This window comes from Ipomoea nil, unplaced genomic scaffold (assembly GCF_001879475.1).
Source record: "Ipomoea nil cultivar Tokyo-kokei standard unplaced genomic scaffold, Asagao_1.1 scaffold1993, whole genome shotgun sequence".
In the NCBI taxonomy this organism is placed as follows: Eukaryota; Viridiplantae; Streptophyta; class Magnoliopsida; order Solanales; family Convolvulaceae; genus Ipomoea; species Ipomoea nil.
In genome coordinates this window covers 1,324,243-1,336,524 of record NW_017618421.1, presented here as the reverse complement: position 1 = coordinate 1,336,524, position 12,282 = coordinate 1,324,243, and the positions used below count along the sequence as shown (strand labels likewise).

Below are 12,282 nucleotides of genomic sequence, written 5' to 3'. Positions count from 1 at the left end.
AATTTTTATTACCATGAATATTTAACATTTATAAACATGTATTAATTTGTTTACTTATTTATCTAACTTTTTTGGTGTTGTAGTGAAATGCTATTTAGCTTTGATGATTTCTCTATGACACGGGGAGATTTCCACGCACTAAGCAGCGGTGAAATTTTTAGCACCTTCATTGATGTATGGGCGTTGAGGCTTACATTCCTCAACACAAAACGCGCATTGGGGAAGCCAAAATGCATTTATTTTAGCACATTAGTACATGTAAGTTCAAATCAAAAAATTTTACAATTTGGACCTATGAATGTATGACTCTATAATTCTGCACAACTTATCGTTAATACGTGTTATTTTCCCCTTAGCTACAACTTGACCCGATTGAACAATGGATGAAGGATCTTCCACTTCAAAAGCGGAAGGAAAATTTCAATGAGCGGTTGCAATATGAAATTGCCAAATTTGGAAATCTTGACATCAATGATGCTGATTTGGTAATCTATAATTACCCACGTTCAACTTTTATTTATTAATGACATTTTTTTTCTCTATTCTAACTTCTTCTTCTTTTGACATTAGATATTTTTCCCCGTGCTCCGACACGGACACTACTTTGTTGTGTGCATTAACACCATTGCAAAAAATGTTGAAATCATAGACAACAAATCCCTGCCTACTGGTGTTACAGAAATTGACAAATATCAAAATTGCCCCAGTCTACTGGTAACTTAACAATAAACTTGAACTTCTAATCATTTGTTATACATTTGCTATAAATCATTATGACACTAGTTTGATTTTTGTCCAGATGACTGCTTTAAAGGAATACTTGACTGCAGAGAAATCACCCCTATTACGTAAGATACAAAAGCTTCCTGTAGAATACTTGGCCATTCACTGGAAGGAGCTTGACAATGTCATTGACTGTGGCATATATGTCATGCGACACATGGAATCGTACAAGGGGAATGTGCAAGATTGGAACAGTGGGTTCAAGAGAAACACTCGTGTAAATGTAAGAGTATAAGATATATTAATTTTAACTTAGATTTACTTTTTTGTTTTTTAACCTCCCATTAAACTGATTATTTAATGTTTTTTTTAAGGCTGACTTCATTTGGGAACTGAGAGCTAAATATGCGCCAAACATTATCACATGGGGTAGGAACACTGAAAGAACCCGGGTTATGAAAGCAGCAAAGGAACTCTCAAAGAAGAAATGAATCTATACTATTTTTTGGTGTTTGAAAATGTTGTGAACATGAAGCAGTAAATTTGTGAATACTTCATTTTGAAATTTTGACTGTTGGTACCCTAATTTCAGAATCTCTCATTTTGTAATGTGGACAAATATTTTGCACCTATGAATATAAAATCTATTACTCTTAATTCAGGTTACATATGGTTCATATGGATTTATGAATTTTCATCTATCATATTATGAATTTTCTATTATATAATTATGAATTTTCTGTTATGTGATTATGAATTTACAGTTATACAATTCTAAATTTTCAGTTATGTCATTATGAAATTTAAAGTTATATAATTATGAATATGCAGGGTTATGAATTCAAAGTTATGTAATTATAAAAATCTGTTATTTTAATTTAAATATATTGTGTAATTTTAAATTTATTATGATTATATAGTCCATAAATTATGAACATATAATCATAAATGTGCAGATATGGATTTATGAATTTTCTGTTATGTAATTATGAACTTTCTATTATGAGATTATGAATGTATAGTTGTCATAATGACATAACAGAAAATTCATAATCACATAAAGGAAAATTCATAATCTGACACATATAATTCATAATCTAATAGCATAAAATTCATAAGTACATAACTGTAAATTCATAATCACATAAAGGAAAATTCATAATCACATAAAGGTAAATTCATAATCACATAAAGGAAAATTCATAATCTGACACATATAATGCAAAACTGCAGCTGTACACATCAACCATATTGCAACTATATAGTTCAAATCTAAATATTTTGCATAGTATTCATCACATCACTGCTAAACATATCAAGTTCTATTAACACAATCTCAATCTATATCTACATTGTGGTCTAAATTCTTATTAAAATAAACAAACTGTGAACCCCCAGAGCTTGGATGTACGAGATATCCATCACGAGCAATCTCTGATATATTTTCCAAGACCAATGATTGGACAGAGCCCTTTGTAATTGAAGCAAGCTTGTTTGCAGCACTCTTTCTCCCCCTTGCTGCATTGTACTTCTTCTCAATAACACTACTACTCCTTTTATTTCTCACACCTTTACTCCTCCGGCTTGAAGGATCTTGTACAATACCACTTGAAGAAGACACAACACCCTCCTCAATATTCACATCCCCAATCTCAGCTTCAACGTTTTTCCTTGCATTCTCAACAGCTTCATCACAGAATTGTCTAGCAACACTATTATCTTGACTAGAAACAATAAGTCTTTGAAATTTCCTACTAATCTCAACAGCCCAAATTGAAGAAGGGACACCAACATTATAAAACACAGATGCAATGTCCACATGTCTACCCTCAACAACCTTTTTAGTCCATCTTTTTAGAATGTATTTATCGGGAATACTAGAAACACAGTGCACATGAAGTATACGTAAGCAATGGCAGCAAAGTATTCCCAATTCTGAAAACAGCTTGCAACTACAACATATATCCAAATTGATTGCCTTAAAACTTACTTCATGCCTTATAATGTCTATGTCTGGTCGCCACACATGATACTTGCACTTACATCCATCATTCAAAACCATTTCTTGATAACAAGAGCTACCTTTCATAAATTGTTTCTCGAACAAAAAATATATCTCAATCGTATATACCTCTCTAGCATGTGAAAGAAGTTTCACATGATCCATCATCATGGCAGGTACTCCTTGAGAACACCGGAAATCTTCACCATTTTCCTTACTTCTCCATTCAGAAATAACACTCACAAAGGATGAATAAAAATCACATAAACCAGCAGTCTTAGACAACCTCCTAGAAATTGAATGATTTGTAGTTTCACTCCTTTGAGAAGATAAAATGCCCCCGGAAAAATAATCTTTGTTAAATGCTGGACACCACTTCTCCCTACAATCATAAAGCTTCTCTAGCCATGTATTCTTATGACACTTATATTCTGTCACCATCCTGAAAAGTTACAACACATGTTTAGTAAGCTTATTCTGAAAATTCATAATCTCATACTAGAAAGTTCATAATCATATAACAGAAAATACATAATGACATAACAGAAAATTCAGAATTGTATAACTGTAAATTAATAATCTCATACTAGAAAGTTCATAATCATATAACAGAAAATGCATAATGACATAACAGGAAACTCAGAATTGTATAACTGTAAATTCATAATTCTTATCCCCTGTTGAATACACAGTATAAATGACTAAAAATACCAAAATATGATACTGTACCCAATGAACAAAGTAAATAATAACATACCTTGTCCAATAAACTTCAAACTCAGCTTCAGTCTCGGTGTATTTCAACACACAATTGAACATATTCAGAAAATCCTTATGATTCCTTAATGCCTTGATATGCTTCTTCGAATTCTCACCAATATGCCATATGCAAATACGGTGGCATGATGTAGGAAACACCATAGAAATGCCAGCAGCCATAGCTGAACATTGATCCGTCATGATAGTCTGTGGACACTTGCCATCCATGGATTTTAAAAACGCTCTAAACAACCACGCAAATGATTCTATCCTCTCATTCATCAAAAATCCACATCCAAACATTACATTCATGCAATGATGGTTCATCCCTACAAAAGGACCACAAATCATATCATATTTGTTAGTGCGATATGTTGTATCGTGCACTAACAAATCACCAAACAACTCATAATCCCGTCTCATTTGACCATCCCTCCAAAAAAAAACTACACAATCTTCCATCCAAATCAACTTCAAAATCAAAAAAGAAATCAGCCTCATTAGATTGCCTCCTCCTAAATATTTCAATCAAAGAATTGGAATCAGTCCCATCCAAAGACTTCAAACTCTCAGAAGTCATCGAATTGTAAGCATCGCGATTGGTAAAGCCAACCAATGGAGAACCCCCTGACTGATGTTCCAAAAACCTCATATCCGCCAATGCAACACCACTATTCTTCATATCTTTTAAATATTCAAGATGATTATTTCCCACTCTTCTATGTGAACGGAGCATATGACTCTTGCCAAATGAACATAACTCATGATTGTGCTCTTTCACATGTTTTGTAACTGTCCACATCTCATCGCCCCCCACGTCAAACTGAACAAGTGCACCACAACCAATCCTTATATCAATTTTTGAATAAAGCTTGACACCACTATTTGGTTTCTCCTTATACCCAGCCTTAGCACAGAAGAACCCCTTCATCTGAATTGACTTAGTAGATGCCTTATAACGTTGTTGACCTTTCCTCACACTAAAACCAACTCTGTATGCATATCCATTATATAACTCAAAAGCTTCATCACTATTACTTACTACAACACCAACCAAGTCTTCATCAACTACAATTGCAAAAATATATATATATATATATATATATATATATATATATATATATATATATATATATATATATATATATATATATATATATATATATATATAACCACACCTATACCAACTACTAAATTATGAATATGCAGTTCAACTATAATGAATATAATATGCTACAATAGAAAATTCATAATCTCATATGAGAAAATTCATAATCTCACAGAAGAAAATTCATAATCTCATATCAGAAAGTTCATAAGAGAACAATAACAGTTGTGACATTATTGACATTCAAAGCTGCATAGTTAGTGAATAATATCATAACAGAAATAAGTTTGATGGAAATATATTCCTTATTTAAGTAGAGGGGGGATGGAGAATGCCGAATAAATCCAGCCATGCTCTACATAAGAAGAATATATTGTCCATCAATAACAGTTACACATAATTCATAATCTCATAACATAAAATTCATAATCTCATATAGAAAATTCATAATTACATAACAGAAAAGTCATAACCTCAAAACTGTAAATTCATAACAGAAATAGAGTATTAATACCAATCGCAACATTACTGACATTCAAATTGCATATAATCACCATGAATCAGTACCTACAACTACCAGAAACCACATTCACGTTAAAAAGCTAAGAAAAGAACCTGGACTTGAAGACGAGCCACCAATGTCAATGTTTACATCTGCTTGATAGTGCTTAGTGAATCACCAACAAAATCTTCATTCACTTAATATATGCAAACAGAGTAACATACCAGTTAATATGTTATGAACATAGGACTATTAAATTATGAACATTCATACCACATGCATGAACAGAGTATCAAAATTCATAATTGCGTAACAGAAAATACATAATCTCATATTGTAAAATTCATAACAGAAATATAATACTACTAACAATTGCGACATTACGAATATTCAAACTGCATAGATACTGAACAAACACCAATAAAAATAAACTAAATCTTCAACATGCTAAAATCTCATAAATCCAACGAAATCAAACGCAGAAAATCGAACGAACCTGGAATCGCAGAAATCAAATCAACAATTGAATCTTCTCCGCGAACCGCTGTCTCCTCCATCTACGAGTTTAAATCAATCAATCGCGAATAGGAGAGAATTGTGAATATCGGATCGAATCAAATGATTGTTAAACTGCCAAAAACGAAACTGCCTTCAAAATCGATACTAACGCCGTTAATAGAACAGTGATTTTTTTTTTAAAAAGTGATGCCTATAAAACGACGTCGTTTGGAAGGGTGTCCACCAAGAAGGGTGAACACGTTTCCATGGCATAATTTGCAGTCGGTCACTACTAAAAAGTTCTTGATGGAATATACTTTTCCCTCAATGAACACAGTGTGATACTTAGCAACATCTTCCCTGGAAATAGTTCCATGGATGTAGGTCCCCTATATAACACCAATAAAAATGCAAAAATTAAAAAACAGGTTGAATATTTTAATATAAAATACTGTATTAAACTTACCTCTTGATCATGGAAGAGTAATTCTTTGCTCTTGCTGGCCGATGCTCCCCCACGTAATTGAGGGACTTCATAGGTTCTCACCAAGTGCACCTGGATAGCTCTCCGGGTGTGCATAGGACTAACTTGAGATGCAAGAATGCATTGAGAAGCCATTTTCGCAGTTTTTTTTTTTTTTTTTTTTTTTTTTTTGCAGAGTTTGTTTCCTCAGAAAGTTACATTGGTGAAGAACATTACTGGATTAGTGCATATTTATACTAATTTTTTGAGTAGCAAGTATGCCTCTCCATTAATGCAACGTTATTAATTTCATTAGAGTAGTAATAAAAAAATTAGTATATATATATATATATATATATATATATATATATATATATATATATATATATATACACACACACACACTAGTAATTCACCCGCGCGATGCACGGAAAAAAATTATGTTATCATAAATATAAATAAAAAATAGAAAAAATAAAAATATTTTAAATTGTTTAATATAATAATATTTTGAGCTTCCATTGGTCAAGTATTTATTATTTTTATAGAACACAAAATTACAATTAAAATTAAAATTAAAATTTTGTATGGTTAATATAATCTCTAATTATGTACATATTCAAATAAACTTATAAGAGAATTTACATAATTACATTGATTTATTCTTAATTGTATTTCATCTATATTATAATTTTCACAATACGAATAATAACTAAGATAATTACATTTAGAAAGCAAATTTCAAATTTTGTAGGAGTAAATTTAAACTCTAATTGAACACATTTTTTATATGATTATATAATATATTCTTTATGCACATGTCATTCCATAAACCCACATGTCATTCTATAAGCCCAAGACCACTTTTTGTGAAGATTTTTTGAATGAATTTTTTTTTTCTTTTAAAAGTCCTAAGTTTAGAAATCCAGAAAAACATTAAAGACCCATAAGATATATACATTTATATATTTAAATTTTTATTTATGGCTCAAATGATTTTTTTTTTAAATTCTAACCCAATAATTGACCCACGACCCGCAGCATTTGTTTTCTTCATCCCTTCTCGCTTCTGTCATTTCTTTGAAGCATTTGAGAAGATAGAAAAGTACACTCCACAATCTCTACCTGTAGAAGGTGGTTCAATTTCTTAATGTCTGGCTCCATTTTTTCTACCACTTTCCATGATTCTTCTCTTCTGTTTACTCTTTTTTTTTTTTTTATATATAGGTGTGATTGTTAGAGCCTCTTCTACATTCTACCGTCTTTTGTCTCCTCCGCCGCCATGGCCATGAACATACACAAATGGTAGGACAAATTGTTGCAGTTTACGCTCACATAGATTTGATCTGGGGTGTTTTATAGGAGAAAAATTATATGTAGAGGCTTGCATTAATTGCACTGTTTCGGATATTGAATATGCTTTCATCGAAAATTTAATTAATATTGTAATCCCAAGAAACATTATAGATAACAAAAACATATCAAATAGACTTTCATTGTAAAGCCAGAGATTTAATTAATATTGCATCGTTTCATATTTTCTATTAATCGTGAATCGGAATCCCTAATCATAATATCATAATAGTTAATAACTCCATTAATTCAATAAATGTAATCCTTTGTTATAGACGAGAAAAAAATAGCTATTTTATTTTTCAAATGTTGTGCTCTTTTTTTTTTTTTTAATAGTAAAGAATGTTGTGGCTATTTTATAACAATAACTTAATAAGGATAGAGATAATAATTGTAACATTAATTACTTCTCAAACCATATACCTTTATTATAGTTAGGATATATACACACACATTTATGTGTGTGTATGTTTGTGTGAGAGAGAGAACTATGCGAGTAGTGGCTACTATAATTTTAAAAAAATTACGTTATGCTTTCTTAATTTCAAAGTTAAGTTTGTCTTCCACAATATATGAATTGAAGCAAAAGCTTCCAAAATACTCAGCAGCACCCACCATCGCTTAGAAAGTCCCACAATACTATAAACTAAAAAACACTAAAGAATTGCTTGATCATCATCCTTGTAATAATCATTCATATTTACCCGTTTCACTTTCTTTCCTTCTTTCTTTCTTCTTCTTCTTCTTTTTTTTTTTTTTTTTTTTTTTTTTTTTTTTTTTAAAGAAAAAGAAAATTAAAAGTCAATGTAGTAAATGAATAAACTAATGAGGGAGAGTGAGTTTTTATCATATCACATGAGAATGAGTATATTTTTTTTAAACACCATGACATGATTCTTTACAATGTAGTATCACTGGATTTCATCTTGTGACTATTCATTTGGAATGATAATAGAAATATCATCACACTATATAATAGTTGGCAAGTAAATATATTTAATACGGAGTAATAGTTAAATATTTTACTTTTTCTAAAAATATGAAATTAAACTACAATAACGTGAGGTAAGCTAAGACATTTATGTATTGATGTTTAACACTGAAAAGTATGTTGTTAGACATTAATCATGGCAGTGAGAATTATGAAGTTATAACAACTAACATCATTAATCATAGTGATACAGGTGTTCATTTTGCTAGGGATAATTATGTTGTGCATCCGTATGCACCATGCATGGTGCATACGGATGCCGACGTCGTTTTATTAAAAACGCGCATTTCACTTTTAAAAAAATTCAAGTTCGATTCCCCTTAACAACATTATGTTGTTCATTCATTTTGAAATTTTAGTTCAAAGATTCTGGAATTTTAGTTCATTGATTCTGGAATTGTAGTTCATCGATTCTGGAATTTTAGTTCATCGATTCTGAAATTTTAGTTCATAGATTCTGGAATTTTAGTTCATTCATTCTGGAATTTTTAGTTCATAGATTAGATTCTGGAATTTTAGTTCATTGATTATGGAATTGTAGTTCATCGATTCTGGAATTTTAGTTCATATGTTGTTGCTGAGAATCGAAACTGATTTTTTTTTTTAAGTGAGATGCGCGTTTTTAATAAAACGACGTCGTTTTTGCATCCGTATGCACCATGCATCGTGCATACGGATGCACAACATACTTTGCCTTTTGCTAGATTACTTGATTAGATTATTATCCTATCTTGCAATCAAAATATCCTTAAAAGCAGATTATAAATGATTTTGTTTTTTCACCTTTAAGTTCGTACCATACTCAGACTGACCCAATTAACGGGTAAAGTGCTGGCCAGATTAATTTTTTTCATACAAGAGGGGGTTCGAACTCCCGACCTCTCTTAAGTGATGAGAGTGCACGGTCACTACGCCAACCAAACTGGTTAAGGAGTTATAAATGACGGTTGTTATACAGTGGACCATGGTCCATAGTGCTATGTGGACCATGGTTGTCAAATAAAACTGTAGTAGAATTAAAATGATACTTTAGTGTTGCTAAAATGAAACTAGTGTGTGTGAAAAATGAAACTAAAAACAGAGCTCATTCAACAACATATATTGTCAAATGAAACTGTAGTATAATTAAAATGATACCTTAATGTTGTAAAATGAAACTATTGTGTGTGGAAAATGAAACTAAAGTCCAGAACCATACAATAACATATATTATATTGTCAAATGAACGTGGAGTGTAATTAAAATAATACTTTAGCATTATTATAATTAAACTAGTGTGTGTGGAAAATGAAACTACAAAATAGAGCCATTCAATAATGTATATTGTCAAATGAAACTGTAGTAGAATTAAAATAATACTTTAATATTACTATAACGAAGCTAATGAGTGTGGAAAATGAAAATGAAAAACGAAAAACAGAGCAATATTATCAAATGAAACTAAAGTGTAACTAGAATGATACTTACTTTATGAACTACATTACTACATGGACCATTGTCTACAATAAAATTTGCCTAAATGATAATACAACTATACATCCATTTACTGAGCTTCCTAAGTAGTATACTACTATTCGAAAGGCTTTGTGATCGAGTAGTATAGTTGTGGACCCTTAAATGATAAGTTTCAGGTTTGAACCCCAGTGTGGAAGCATTGATTTTAATAAAATAATAATTAAAGAATAGAAAAAAGATATGATAGATATAGATGGATGGTAATAATGATGGTGTTATCAATGTTAGAATTATAAAGTAACGGTACTATAACAGTGTAAGGTAATTTTGTCTAACAAGAATATAGTAAGGACAATTTTGTCTAATAACATTGAAGTGTACAACATTTAAAATAAAATGTATATATTTTTTAGCATACAAAAAGAGGGACATAAATCAAAGGATATAACCTTGATTGAGACTTATTATGTTTTTAGATTTAGATTTAGATTAGATTAATATTTTTTTTTTAACACCAAGCACCTTGTGCTCAGATGGCATGTAGTGACTCTCCCATGTGGGAGGTCATGAGATTGAGCCTTAATGGATGTGATGTTGACTCTTTGTGCTTCAATAGGCTGAGAATGAAAAAATAACTATGAGGCGGCTCAAATTCATAACTATTGAAGCACAAAAAGTCAATACTGCCCCCGTGGCTCAAATTCATGACCTCCCATTTAGGAGAGTTACTCCGTGCCACTTGACCTCAAGGTCATGGGTATTATTGTATATAGTTATAATTGAAAATAAAAATGGTGTCCTAATAATTTTCATATTAAAATGAATAGATAAAATTTAGGGTGTGTTTGGTTCGCACATAGGAATCGGAATGGGTATCAAATACTTGGTAATGGTAATGGGTTTTGGTGAAAATATTTAACATGTTTGGTAGTAGGGTGGAATGAGAATGGTTACTAATAGTAGTGCTTGAGAATGAATAAGGGAATGAAACCCTTACTGTATTTGAGTATGGGTTTTTCAATTGATGGGGTATTCGAAACCCATAGTAGTATTCTAGAAACCTATCAACCAAACAACAACAATCACTTTCATACCCATTTCTATGGGCAAAACCCACCAACCAAACACACCCTTAATTTAGTTTTTGTAAAAAGTGATATGATTATAATAGACTTATTAATGTTGTCGAAAAGTAATTAAATAATTATGCAATGAAGTTATATCGTACAATTTCATAGGTTTTCCTTGTATATGAGATTATAAGACCTCAATTGTTGTTATGTGTGGACTATATATTCTTCTTGCAAACTCTCATTGATATTTTGAAATATCAATTTTTTTCTATGATATTGATTATATAATGAAATTTTTGCATTTAAATTCTTAAAGTAAAGAGAAATTTTGTCCATACATAATAGATCAACTTGTAATGAAATGTGCATTTTAATTAAAACAATATATATTTGAAATAGAAAATTAAAATTTATGCTACAACAATATGGTTTGATTTAAGCAAAGACGAGACAATGTATTCTTATAACAATTATACTATAACATTCATATTCTTTTAAGATGAAAATTTAAAAATAATAACTTTCATTTTTTTAATGGTTGAAAGAAACAAATTAAATATTATTATATTTTAATGGGAAAAGGGTCATATACACCCCAGGCCCTCGAACTTTTGAAAGTTGCAATTGGACACATTAACATATTAATTTAATGCATTAAAGTCCAAAATCATAATTGTGATCTGCAATAACACTGCATGGTTGTAGTAGTTGCTAGGCGCTAGTCGGGCGCCCGGGCAGCGCATAGCGCCTAGGCGGAATCTAGACGGGCGCCAAAAAAATAGTGGCAAACTTGTAGTTTGATAATTTTAATGAGGTTGTTTTCAACATTCAATCAAATAATTAATACATCCAAATAAATGAAATAATGATAATTCATAAGTCATAACATCAAAACAATATTAAAAAATAAAAATAGTCAAATACTTCAATCATCCAAAGATTCAAAGTATCAAACTAGTCTACGGAAGGCTGGACCAGACAACATCGGACGAAATAGGTCAAAATCGGATGAAATTGACCGAAGGCCAATTTCGACTGATTTCGCCGCCTAGGCGCTCGGCTGGTTTTTGGGCGCCTAATAGTGAAAGTGGAACGGCCTAGGGGGTAATTATGAGAGTAGTTCGTAAAAGAAAGAAGGATTTCGCACTTCGCATGACAGAGAGTAAAGATATCCAATATTGAGATTACTGAATTGTTCCTTTATTTAACACCAATTTGACAGAATAACAAACATATGACTAAATTGAGCAAAAACACAAAAGTCTGGGACTATATTAAGTCACCAAAATCGTTTAGGACGAAATTGAAAAAATCACTATACTCGAGGACCATTTTAGGTATTAAAAATCATAACA

At 31.1% G+C, this 12,282-nt stretch overlaps 1 protein-coding gene across 1 annotated transcript; it reads right to left on the bottom strand.

Annotated features, from left to right (window-relative positions):
* Positions 1–2,059: 2,059 nt before the first annotated feature.
* Positions 2,060–6,211, bottom strand: LOC109147332 (protein FAR1-RELATED SEQUENCE 5-like). Its single transcript, XM_019294994.1, has 7 exons — positions 6,059–6,211; positions 5,910–5,981; positions 5,591–5,651; positions 3,994–4,525; positions 3,483–3,728; positions 2,855–3,167; positions 2,060–2,761 (listed from the first exon to the last, which is right to left on the bottom strand). The coding sequence occupies exons 1-7, from the start codon at positions 6,209–6,211 to the stop codon at positions 2,060–2,062; spliced, it is 2,079 nt and encodes a 692-aa protein (XP_019150539.1).
* Between the last annotated feature and the right edge of the window lie 6,071 nt (positions 6,212–12,282).